At 36.7% G+C, this 13804-nt stretch overlaps 1 protein-coding gene across 2 annotated transcripts in view; it reads left to right on the top strand.

The window, feature by feature from the left end:
- LRP12 (LDL receptor related protein 12) overlaps positions 1–13804 on the top strand; it is a 52296-nt gene that overhangs the window by 24324 nt on the left and 14168 nt on the right. For both annotated transcript variants that reach the window (XM_075415696.1, XM_075415697.1), the window contains exon 2: positions 8106–8162. In XM_075415696.1, coding sequence (XP_075271811.1) covers positions 8106–8162 — 57 coding nt within the window. The remainder of the gene's footprint in view (positions 1–8105; positions 8163–13804) is intronic.

A 13804-nucleotide genomic window follows, 5' to 3' on the forward strand; every position in this document is an offset into this window, starting at 1 on the left:
TTTTATACTGAAGAAATAATTTCCTGAGCACAAAATGGTAAATATTGGTGGTTGTAAAAAGTAAAAATAAAAATCTAAAACCTACATAAAACAATTCCATTGCAGAATTGATTCTGTAGTTCTTGTCTTAGTTTTCTAAATAAAACTACATCGCACTTAGTCCAAAATAAAAATGGTACTACATAAAATAACAGCACTGAGTATTGTAAACAAATTCTGTGCTTTATCTGTTTTCACAGTGAACTTTTATGTGCTTATTTCCTGCTTTTGTATCATAAACACATTTAAATAAGCCACTATTTCACTATAGTTTCATCTGTTAGTCATTTTTGTTCTTTCCTTAATTAAATAAATTAATCATGCCATTGTAGTATTTGAGTAGACAACGTATGAACATTTGCTTTCACTGTTTGAAATTTTAGATATATTTACTGTATCTTCTTTGTAGCACATGTTCTTCTGTTATAGGGATTTGGAATAAACCTTGTCACTCTGTTGCTTAGCTTGCCTTTAGTAGAGAATTCTCACTGATGTCTGCACAGCAGAAAGGCTTTCTGTCAATTACATGTGCAATTTTATATTAAAATAAATGGTTATTTAATTCTTCCCTTACCTGGAGAATAATTTACATCTTGCTGAACAGCTTAGTGCTGTTTTACAAATGACCACCTGGAGTTCCTATGACTCCAGTATTAAACCCTAAGGAAATAGGGAGAAGATTTGCACATAAACTGGTTAACACCAAACTGTTTATTTAAAAATAAATAATACAAAAGTTTTCAATAACTCTTGCAAAGATTCTTCAGCTAAACTGGAGATTATTGATCAGTTAATGCCTAAAAGTCAATACTGTCACTTCTCATGATGTTTTTTTAATTGCCTCTTGCAATGAAATATGTGAACTTATGCAAAAGCATCTGTTGCTTTTTGACAAGGCAGTAAGCAGCAGTTGGGTGTAGGACAAAAACTTCTGGTCAAAGATGCAATGCACTATAGAAAAAAGAATAATAAAGACGTGAAAATGAGATGACTGGATCATGAATCTTATCTTGAGTAGTTATTCCAAATAGATTTTGGCGCACAAACGTGTTAATTTGATTTCATATATATCTCTGATCAAAAGACTGCAGTAATTGCAAACTAAGCCATCATAAGGTAGGAAATAGTAAAATGGTGTCACCTGTAAAGGGTGTGACTGGTTTCTGTAGGCATCTGAGAATGACACTGCTGCTTCGCTTTGTTACTGAATGTGGAGACGTGAGAAATGTTGCCTGGCTTCAGTGGACTGTGTACTCTGAGCTCTGCCGCACCTTAGTTTGAAGCATTCCCTGTAGCACTGGTAGTGTCTATTTCATGAACTGTTCTGGGAGGGTAAGTTTCAATTGCACAGACTGCTCTTTTTTTTTTTTTTCTATTTGCTCCACTTCCAGTTCCTTGTCTCTTGTAACGTTGAAGTTGCACATGTAGCTCTGTTCCTGTCTTCCGAGGGGGGCAAAGTCTGAATTTCTGTAATACAGTTTAGCAGTGGCAGGAGAAACATTTTGCACAGATAGAAGAGAAAGTACAGGAGAACCCATATTCTGAGAGACTTTTCTAGGTTATAAAGGATGAAAAAACAAGTCTGGTCTCTTTTGTACGCTCATGTTCTTCTGAGATTGTAGAAAGTGGGGGTTTTTTTCTCAGTTGCATGATCTCAATTTTCTGTGTACTGCTCCTTCTGCAGTACTGGAGAGTTTGGCAGCAGTATGGCCATATACCTATGGATATATAGTGCTTTGCTGTGACAGCATTAAATCCCTGCAGCTAATGCATTTAATCTAAATGCACAATAGTTTAACAAATATAAGTGCAAAGTGTTCAGGAGATGAGGAGGTTGTAAAGGCTGAGCCAAAATACTGAGGAGGATCCTACATAATTTTTTTGGCTCATTAACTGCATGTGACCTACATGTGAATAATTCAGTGTAGTATTTCGGGTTACATACTAGACAAATGTTTTTATCAAAGAATGGTTTGAGCTGGAAGGGATCTTTAAAGATCATCTAGTTTATCTGGAGGAGGGTGGTAGGACTTGTTTTTCTGTTGGTCTTCCGCATGCTCTGCTCTGACCTGCAACACCTTAACCTTAGATTAACCATAGGTATGATGGGTAGGCAGTTAGCCTTTGCACTTTCCTCCCACCAACGCAGCAGAGGAGCGTGGCTGCGGTTCAGCCTGACAGACAGCGTCTGCAGGCAGAGCTTCCTTCTGCACCTCTGTGCTTAGATGTGTGCAGGAAGGGTGGGGGGGAGGATGGCCACTGCCTGGGACTGCGAGCAAAAGGAGTCAGCTCTGATAAGCGTGCTGGAGTACGGTGGAGGCATCATGGAGGTTTCCAGCTCCTGTATCTCTAGATCAAGAAGGGAATTGCTATTTTCGGACTAGGCCATCATAGGACCATTGCCAAGTGGCTTTTTAGTGGGGTGATAAGTAAGGCAACACCAGTTTGTTCATGGAAGTGTGTAGTAAGATCCTTATTTTGGTGGCATCATCCACACTTGATCAGTTAGAAGCAAAATTCGGTGAAGATTGATGCAAGGTAACTTCAGCTGACAAGAGGCAGTGAAACAAGTTAAGCATACTCTTTGTAAAGTATGGAGTGGACGGGAATTTGGGGAGTAGGATGAAAAAAGGAAGTTTGGTCATGAAGTACATTGTCTAAAGTAAAGCAAGTTGAGCATGTACCGTGATAAAGGGTGTTTGGAAACACGTTATGTACAGGAAGTGGTGTTGATCTCGTGTCCCTGATAATTGTGGTTCTAGAGAAATACCCTGTCCAGTCTGCTGATTCATTATCCACCACAGTACCTTTTAACTCAAGGTAGTTTAGAAAAAACTCTCTCTTCATAGCCGCTCAGTTACAACAGTTCGTCAATTTATACAGTTCTATTTGTAGGGGGATTGTAATTTGACTGTTAAAGCTAATGGCAGAGGCTTTAATCTTGATAGGGAAGATTTTAGCTTCAGTGGAGATATGTGTGCATGATTTTTTTTTGTGGACAGTAACTACTTGGTCCAGCAGCAAAAATAAAGGTAACTTAAATGCAGTGTTTGCCACTGCATTTTTTTTTCTTTTCATTTTTCATTTCAACAGTAAAGTTAATTTATGTGTAAAACACAGTCTGGATTTAACTGAGTCCCAAGATACATGGTGTTCTTCCAAAATGAAGCTACAAAATTTGATTTTACAATCGCGGTGGACAAAGTTGCATACAACAAATTTTTGGGGTGCACTTCTACAATAGTCATCACTTCACTGTGCATACATATTACTAGTTTTGGTCAGATCAAAATTAAAATGTGGTTTTCATTTAACAGTCATTATTTGCTATCTCAAATATATCAGTATCTAGATAAACTTCTTATTCTTTGTCTGAAACCTCCAAGTTCATGTATCTGGAATGCAGAAGCTTGTCTTGTTTAATCTGAGTGTTTTGAAGAAGAGGGACACTTAATTATTGGGGGGCATAATTATTTGGCCATGCTTTTTAAAAACTGCATGAATTTGATTAAAACTTAAAGGAGAAGCTAATTTGAGGACTGTAGGCTTAGTTTTATCTCCGAAGGTAAGTGCAGATAATCCTTTGGGTCTGGTACTGATCCCATTTTGGGAGCGAGCTGTGCTGCATAGGCTACGGGGAAGGAGGGCTGTAGGGGGTAACATCCTAAAATGAGGGCGGCTGCGTTGTGGTTAGCTTCCACATCAGTCTGAGCATCGTTGCAGCTGTCTGGGGTTCAAATATATAGAACTTAGTAGCTATTTTTTCCAAACAAGTCATGTTTTTCAGCTGTGAAAGCATCATTTTTTCCACACTTTCCCCTTACAGTTTTCCTCTGCAGTTTGATTGGAGTGTTTGCTACTGCGATGTTTTCCTTGTTGCCAGCCCTGCTTCCCTGGCCTGTGTTTATCTTCCAGTGTGCAATGAAACTCTGAAGATGTTAGTGAGTCAGATACCTTCCAAGGCTATGGTTTTTGTCTGCTGCATAGTTTTGTTCTCCTCTCCAGACTCTGTATAGGAGTATAGGGCTCATGGCTCTCTGAGCAGGATGTTTGGAAGTGAGTTGTGAGTGTGTTGGGGGGTGTTTAACGTAGTTTCGTGTAGACTGACAGGGGAGAAATGCCCCAACTTCTGGAAAGCCTGGAGGCAAACCTAGTGTCTGTCATCTTGCCTGCTTGTGTGGTTGGTCAGCTGTGAGACACAAATCAAAGGAATTAATTCAAGTGTTTGTGGAACTCCTTGTTGTCTGTTTCTGACTGCTCCTAAGACAAGACAGCATCTCAGCTCGGAAGATTTGACTGGGATAGATCAAACTGATGAAGGTCAAAAGAACTGGCTTTGTGCTGTGGAAATAAAACAAAAATTATGGATGAGTCATCAGAATTGGTAACCAACTTTGAACATAACCATACTTTGAGCATTTAAGAGATTTTTAAAGTTATTCAAGACAGAAGGGCACCTCAGAAATTGGAGATTGTTCTGTACTATAAACACACATTACAAAGAGTCAAATTCATTTAATAACCAATTGGCTGATTTTTTTTTTTTTTATTGCAGTCAAGGAACCTTTAGAGATGTTACTAGCAGTGGTGGCAACAAACTCGTGCACTTAAATAGAAAGCCATTGAAAGTACTTTCCATACTTCTGTTTAACCTAGAAGTTACCAGTAGTTTAACATATCTTGTAACATATTTACCAAAGATTCTATTTTGATTTTTTTTTTTGAAAAAAACAGTAAACGCTTGTTTTTGTCTTGAGCCTTGTCTATTTGAATTTTTGAACTTAGATGCAGTTGTTGACCATATCTTAAGCTGCAGGACTAAAGTTGACATACGTTTCTGTTTAGTACCACTTAACAGAAGTGGTCTAGTTGTCATAAGTATTTATAAACGTATATGAAGGAAATGGGTATAGTCCTGGTTACACAAGTGATTTTTTTAAGAAGTTGCAAAAAAAAAAGGTGATGGAAGATGTCAGTTTTTGAAAAACAAACTTGGTTTCTTGCAGGCAAAATGGATTTGTGCAGGAGCTTCTTGGTGTATCTTCCAGCACTGTGCTGTTGCATGTACTTAACCAGCTCCTGTAACTGATGTGCACAAACTTCGTGTCAATTTTTTGTTAGGTGGCACCTGTTTCAATTTAAATCTTGAGGTTCAAATGGAAATGAATAGGAGATAGTTCTTTAAAACATTAAGAAATATGAAATCTTACTGGTGACCTAAGATAACGTTTTTTTATACTGATGCTCTTCTGTATTAAATAGACAAACTAACAGGAATTTCAAAGATTATAATGTTCCCATATCTTAATGGAAATTACTGAACTGTTACCTGATATTGATATTCTTGTGGGCTCAGTTTATATGGAACCGTGTGGCACAATTTTTGAGATCATATAAGCATCTTTGCCTAAAAATTTCATAAAGGTGTCTGCAGTTAGTAACGCTTAAATGGCATCTGAACATGCTCTTTTTCAGTGACAGTTTTCAATAAAAAAGGAAGAAATAATCTGAGAGGTTTCTAAGGTTCATCTTTCATGTAATGAAGGATTATTGGCAAGTAAATAATTTTTAAAAACCCGCCTTATTTTGATGCTGTAGTACTTGAATCTGAGTTGAGACTTCATCGTCACACATTAGTGCTTATTCTGACTAATCACTGAAGTTAATTTGACAATAAATGTGGCATCACTTTGTGTCAAGAGATTAATTGTTAGATCATAAGCATTTTTAGATGGAAAATATTAAAGCATTCAGGTTTTGGATATTGGCTTAAGTTTTCTTCTTAATTTATCTCATTAATACTTAGTCAATATGTACAGGATTTGGATGTGAGTTCCCATTTTAGTATGCTTCTCGTTATTATTGATTTATAGTTTTTGTCCATTTTTTGTAAATACATTGCTTTTCTTTCCACCACTTCAGTATTGTGTCAGTATTTTCATATTTCGTTATTGTATTTTTGTCAGAACTGATTTCATTAAAATTCTGGGTTTTTTTAGTTTTCCTGGTCTTTATGTATAGGCAGCTTGTCTGTAATTCAGATTCTGGGGGCATCAATGGAGTGTCCAGATACTGACTTTCTTCAATGTAATTACTTTGGGATTTTTCATATTTCCAAATGTTTGTGAATTCCTTCTTTTTTGTCATGCTGTTCATTTTCAGTGTTCAGTAACAATCACAGATGTAGTTGTATGTGCTAATAACCCCTTTTTGAAAATACGAAAATGGTGAATAATTCTACGGTAATTGAAAGGTGAAATACCAGTAAGCTATTTTTAGCCTGAAACAAGAGTTTTCCTTGTGTTGGTGGCCATAATAGTAAGCAAGACAGTCAGAAATGTGCTCTTGTGGAATCAGTTAGAAGTAAAATCACTTTACAGGAAAGATGGTGTTTATTTTGTAAATGTAGAGCGAAGTGTTACTGAAGACATGAAATCAGAGCAGCAAACTCTCCTTAGCATGTCAGTTTATATGCAAAATGGAGAAATTATTTGGAAAATAGCTTTTCAAAACTTACAGGTATATTTTACTTTTGAAAATAGTTTAATTGGAATATGGTTGCTCACTAATACAGTATTTGAAATAGGTTTTTGTTTTAAAATACTTCTGGCTTTTGAACATTGAGGGGAATTGTTACAGAGTGGATTTTTTTTTTTTAACTGAGACAAAGCAAACTGGTATGTAAATACATGCAGTGAAATTAGTACATTAAAAATGGGAGAGGAAACAAGTCAATTTTAAGAGCCCAAGAATGTAGTTTTTTAAAAAAAGAAAAATTAGACTTGCTATTTTTCTACAAGTTCTGATCATCAGGATCCTAACTGTATTGTGTCTTTAGGAAGTAAAAAAGTATATCTTTGTGCATTTGGTGTCAACCCTGGGAGCAATTTCTGAAACATCTTCTTTGTAACCACTGCAGTGGAGGAACATTGAGGTGCTTAGTTAGGTGTATATATTCTAGGTCAACTCAAACAGTCTTTAAGCTTGGTATAAAAGGAATTGAAGTTTTCTTCATCTATTTAAGGTTCTTGTTACCCAAATATATCACACTTACATTGCAGTGCTGGTAGAACAACTGATTTCACATGTATGAAAATCTGTGTGACGTGGCAAATACTAAATATTAGAAAACTGTGAGGCATAAAGAGTTGTGGTTTTAAAATTTGCTTAGTGATGTTCCATGTTCATAGGGGCTTATTTGTGAAGGTAGTGCTTTCCTCCCGAAATGCCTGGAAGATTTTATTAAAAATTTGTTGTAAAGATTGAAAGAAAAGATGTTGAATAAAGGAGAGGAGAATGAGAGCTGTTCAGTGGGAGAAACATGTGCAAGTACGGCTTGATCTGTCACATCATGTAACAGGGCTACCACCTGTCAGCAAACGTACTTGCTTTAGCAGATTGCTTTTACTTTGGAGGAGTACATAAGATGAGATTTGGAGGAATAACTTTTTTGTCCCTTAACTGTTGATGACCATATGGGTCTTTGTCTTTGCAAGGATACACTTAGTTTTAATGAACATTGATGGGGAGTTACTCTTGAAGGTAGCTAGTTCTGGCTATATGTGAACTGTCTTTCTGGATGAAGGGTATAGGCTGCAATTCATTGTGAAATAGATGGATGTCTTCACCTGGATGTCTTTGTTTGCATAGCCTTTACTCACAGATCTTGATCCAGGAGGAGATGGGGAAGATGTATTGAAATAAACCTTTCTTGAAAAGAAAATAGCATTTGGTACGAAATAATGCAAAATCTATCATCTAAAATGCCTGAAGTTTCTCAAAACTCTTTACTACTATCAGTCTCTCCTTAACTTTCTAGTATTTAATTTAAATATATTTAATTGTTCCTACTACACTAACGATACTTATTTTTTATTTTCATTGTACAGTAACTTTTTCTTTAGTTTTTCTCTAAGTTATTATCATAAAATGAACGGTGGACCTTTAATGTTTAGTATTAATTAGAATAACATCGGTTTTGTTCTTTCTGTGCTGTGAAAGGGTATCTGAAGAATTTTTACAAATTTTATCTTGGAAATTAGCTTATTCATTATGTTTAATTTTAGGAAATGGTGCTCTTGCAGAACATTCTGAAAATGTGCATATTTCAGGAGTGTCAACGGGTAAGTCATTTTTGGTAATGTTTAAATTTCATGCATGACTTAAATAGTAAATATTGAAAGCCACCTGGTATCTTATGAAGAGATATTTGGCTATAAAAATTATTACTGCCTTTTGCAGCATGTAATAAGGAATGAAGCAACTGGAACATGGAAAAATTCTCATAAGATAAAATTGATACCTGCATGCTCATGAACAGATTATGCCTTTCTAAGTGGACTGCTTAATTATTTTTCCATACAAACATTGAACTAAGAGAAAAGTTGGTTGAAGTTGAATTGGTATTTTCTTTCCACAGTAACGTTTTTGTGAAATGAAATTTAGTCAAATGTAATTTTGGACACTGCTACTATCAAATAATATAAATCCAGGAGTTATGCGTTTCACCTGATTAGATTGAAGCAGTAACTGAAACTACTGTACACTTGACTGCACAGTTACCTTAATACAAGAAACGAAGAATTTTAGAACTCGAGAAACTGATGAGATACTGGGAGAATATGGGGTATAAAAGCAGCACAGGTTGCTCAGAGGTTGCCACATTCTCTTCCAGTAGGTCGGTCTTAGGCCTCTTCTGGGCAGCAGCCACAGTTGGGACTGTTCTCTGTTAGTGATGTGACTGTGTGGCCATTAAGGAATTAAGCAATACCAGTGTGCAGTCTTTGTTCTTCAGATGTTAAGCAGTGTCAGCTAAGCTGCTGGTCATGTTTTATGATGCAGATGCTCATATGTGCAGGTGGGGAGACAAACACCCTTCTTCTGTGGGTAGAAGAATAGAAGCCTGATTCTTTCCGTAGGGAAGCTGCCCCTAATCTCTGGAAATCAAACCTATTTTCACATACCTCTCCTAAAATAAGAGTTAGAATGCAAGCTCATCCTTTTTTACAACAGCTTGCACATCTCGCTGTAGTTGTCCTTGCAGTATCGCTTCAGACATTAACGTTGCTACTTGTGCACATGGTGAAGTTTCTGGATAAATGCAGTCAGTGGATGGTCTCTGTTACACCATACTACCTTCTTTTTCCCTTTCATTGTTTGCCACTCAGACCGTCAGAAGGCTAATTATAGAAGATCTTTGCTATCCATTGTTGTCCTGCATCGTGAAGAATGTTGTTACTTTTCAACAGTAGTCATGCACCAAGTATATATAGTACATTTATGGCACACTGTAAAAAATAACAGCACAGGTACTTGCCACTGTTGGAACAATTGCTGCTGGAATTGGGTTGTATGAGGTACGCAGCCTAAAATCTAGCTACGCGGCTTGCAGGCTGTGTTTTAACAACCCCTCACCCCTTTGTTTACTGCAATAGCCGTGTCACAGGTCGCAACACAGGCAGAAAAGCATCTGCTGGGCAAGAGGTGAATGGAATTTTCGACTCTGCTTTCAGTACTTTGGCCAGCATGCTTGAATAGGCAGTGCCAAGACCAGGAGAACACAATGTACTTTCTACACAAGGTAACAGCAGCTGGTAGTCAGACCTTTAACTACTGAGAAGAAAGATCCAGTAAGGACTTCCATTTAAAAATAAATTAAAAAAAAAAAAAGTACTTGTGGTGGTCCTGTTTTCTAAAATAACTTTCCAGCTGGGGAAAAATAAATAGCATACTCTTAAAGTTTCTCTTTTAATATGAAGTGAAAATTGTTTGGTGGAGAATTTTGAGATAATGGGGACGGGGGTGGTCTGTTAATGAAAACCTGAAGAAAGCGTGTAGGCAGACCCAGAGGCATTTTCCTTGCAGTTCTTTGTATGTACGTCTTAAATGTTAGGTGCATGGCCCGAGTATAAAAGATGGGGATGGATTTAGATGATTTTTGAGTTCCCTTGAAACAATCTGGGTCTCCCAAACATGTTTTTGAACTTGAAGATAATACACTTCATCATGTACACCTGGACAGCTTTATATTTATCAGAACAATTTTAAACAGAGTTTCTGTAAAATAGAACCGAAGACATCTGGCCTTTAATCTTTCTAAATCCCAACTTTAACTTGGTACTGAAACCAAGCAAGCGATTTTCTTGGACAGTTGCTACCGAGAAGGGATTTAAAATGAAATGATTGTCTTGATGGTAGATTTCCTGTCATGCTGCTGCTGTAAGGCTGTATGACCTACCTTACTAAATTATGTTTTAATAGCACAGACCTCTGTGGTCTTTGGTATTTATGCTTCTGCTGTATATCATATCTGCCAAGTTACAGGTACACCTCTAATATATGAGCACGCTTTTTCTACCAGCAGCAATAATGGAATGTTGTCTCTTGAGTATAAGCTATCACTAGAGAACAAGTATTTATGCCTTTAAAATCTGAAAAATTGAGAAGTATTTTCAGGTCTGTCTTTGGGATGTGTTGCACCATAGTTGTCACAACTGCAAAACCAACACCACCCCCCATCCCACCCCCACCACTCCCGCTGTGAAGAACTTCTGCACTGGTGAAAAAACTTGTTCACAACAGTTAAAAAAAAAATAATGATTCCTTTTTACTGAGCATCTCTGTATTGCAGAGCAAAGGGCATTTTAAATTAAAGCTTTACAGCTTGACCTGGAGGCAAAGATTCCTATGCCTTCTTCCCCCGTAGTTCTCCAAATGAGACTTTCAGTGGCTCCTGAGAGTTACAAATGCAATAATTATCCTCCCTATTCATGGTTTAGACTTTATCACAACATTATTCTCTTTTTACTCTAAGCTGTTTTAAACACCTTCAGATCATTTATCCAGCTGCATTCATGTCCTTACCATGTCCAATATAATGCATACCTTATCATCTTGTGGTTCACATTGAAAGCTAATTCTTTTATCTTTTCAACTAATCTCCTGGCATTACTGTGAAGATAAATCCCTAATCTCCCTCTCCCTGCTTTTCTGAAGTGACTTTTTTCCTTGACATGTTGTTCACTGTTACCACAGGTACTTTACTTCTCTAGATCTTGGTACAGAATTTTTGCATAGGTTTCTTAATTATTTTCTTGTTACAACTTGCAAGTTAAATTTGGTAAAGTTTTCATTGGCTCACTTCTGTTTACCAGTCAACACCCCATAGGTGGATTATGGTCATGTTCTGTAATGTGGGGTGGTGAACAAATTTCAGGAAGAAGGGAAGAAAGAAGACTGTTGTATGTGTTTTTAAAAAATCTACAAGAAAATCCATATACAGCAGAAAATCACGTGCACAGTTTATCCTCTCAGTAGTTTTTTTGGCCGTTATTTTGCACTGAAGTCTGTGAAATGTCTTCAGTCCTAATTACAGTGTTGCAATCTACTGAACAGAGTTGTAGCAAAGTAACAAACAGAATTGCAAATAGATTGTTAATAAAATAAAGGCTCACGAAGGAAAGAGTTTAAAATGGGTAGAGAATGGATGAACAGAACTGTATCAGAGAATTTAGGGGAATTGAGAGGAACATAGACAGAGACAACACCCATGTAGAAATGGTTGTGCAGGAGGCAGTTGTTCTCATCCAGAAATCTTACAGCCACCAGCATGAGATTTGAAAACGTGCTGGGCATGCATCACTATGAATCTTAGCTTCTCTATGCAACCTTCTTAATTTGTTTTGTGCTTCTGCCTCGCTTACAAACTTATCTCTTTTTTTTTTTCCTGACTCCTCTAATTTTCGTTCAGTTGTTTCTTATGTATTTTTAACACTTCTAATAAATTATTCCAAACCTAGTCAGTTTTCCTGTAATTTTATGCTCCTATAGACAGAACTGACCTGTATGACAAATACCTGCAGGGCCACTAGCAACTGATATTAGAAGTGCAAATTCTCCACAACTTATTGAAAAGATGTTTGCCACTATTCATACATGTCTGGTTTATACGCTGTCACTGGAATTGTTTTTTTTTATTCCCATGCCCTTCTTGGTGTTGTTCACATTCTCCATGTTTGCAAACACCCGAATAAAGTGTATGTTATGTGATATTCTAAAAAGCTTTAGAAAAAACATCCTACATAAGCAGAGGGTCAGGAATTGATTTTAAAAGGCTTGCTATTATCTTTATAGTAAATTCCTTTTAAAACTGTTTTATTTCAAAAGGTTATCCTTGATTTTAAAAATCTTACTGAGAAATTATTCTCTCTGAAAATGACAGCACTTCTGAAGTGCAGCTTCTAAACAGCTGATATTGACCTTTATACACTTTTTAAGCAAATGGGAGATTTCTGTTGTTTCCTGAGTTGTAAGTAAGAGATTTCAGTGAACGAATGTATACCAAGTATGTGAGTACATCTAGCTTATCTAGCTAACCTGAAGTTAAGGAAGCTGAAATTCCCTTTCTAGTCCATTCCCTTTTATTTTTTTAACACCTACTTCATATGCACACTTTCTTCAGTTTGATTTTTCTCTCTTCTGCAGCAGAAGTACAGTATTGTTCACTCCACCCTGTATTTTAGTGTCTGTGATCTTTCTTGCTTCCTCATGCCCTCCTTCGTCTGCTTCTTTCTCCCCATATTGGATGGTGCTGGAAATGGTCATATTTTGCCCCTGCTCTGCAGGGTCAGCTTTAGTGGAAACAGAGAAAAAGCCATCTTGAGTAAAAGAATACAGAAAATACAGAGACATGGCTGGTATTGCAAACAAAGGCTAAAAAACCTAAATTTGAGTAAAACTAAGTTTTCAAAGTGTTCTGAAAATAATGCCTTGGTTCTACAGCCTTTTTGTGTGGAATTTCTTCCATTCAAACTTGTGTAACAAGTAAAAGTACTGGTTGTAGTACTACAGGGATTGGATTGAGTAAATCGTAGATGTCAGGGTGCGCTGTGCCAGCAGAGGAAGTTGCAAAGCTAATTGCATCGTATTTTACTGTTGCTAGCAGTGGTTGGAGGTTCCTATTCAACAGACACATGCTGTACATATCTTGATAGCATTCTTAAGTTTTTAGAGGTGAACTTTGTAAAATTCAATTAATATATGTTGAATGGATTATTTTTATCTTGTAGTGTAAGGTTTTTCTTTGTCAGGCAAACTTAAAAAAGCTTCCTCAGAAGTTCTTAGTGACACAGTCTCATATGTCAGTTTGTAAATGTCTAAAACCGGATGAATGTTGTAATAGTATAAATTTCACCTGAAGGGAACTTTTTTTAAGCTGAGCATTATTTCAGTAGGACCCAAGTAGTGCGTGGAATTGCTTGCCAGCATCTGCAAGCTTAGTACATTCGTTTTACACATACTTCTGCTTTTTTTTGCGTGTGTTTTTGTTTCATACCTGTTGACAATGTTATTTTACTTCAACATTTAATTGCAAATAACCAGTTTTTCTTTCCGGTCCTTCCGTTTCTTGTCTGAACAGATGTAAAGTAGATCCAGATCACTCACACAGGAGTAGGGTTCCAAACTCTCATGGTGTTAGAGCACCACCTATAGGGTTTGCTCCAGATTAAAACAAGAACTTTTCCAGGCAATAGTTATAGAATATTCAAATAAAATAGTGTCTTTCTCTATTTTGAGACTTTTTTTCTCCCTAGATATTAGGACAGGTCCTATGTTCTGTAGTCAAAGTATGTTAATACTTAACTGTGCAGCAGGAATGAAGCTCTAATAAGAAACATGTGAAAAACTTTTTAAAGCAATGTTTTCTTAAAGCTGTATGTGAGAACAGTAAAATTACTTAGATTTTTTTCCTAGAGTTTTTGGTTTG

The sequence above is a fragment of the Opisthocomus hoazin genome, chromosome 3 (genome assembly GCF_030867145.1).
Source record: "Opisthocomus hoazin isolate bOpiHoa1 chromosome 3, bOpiHoa1.hap1, whole genome shotgun sequence".
Lineage (NCBI taxonomy): Eukaryota > Metazoa > Chordata > Aves > Opisthocomiformes > Opisthocomidae > Opisthocomus > Opisthocomus hoazin.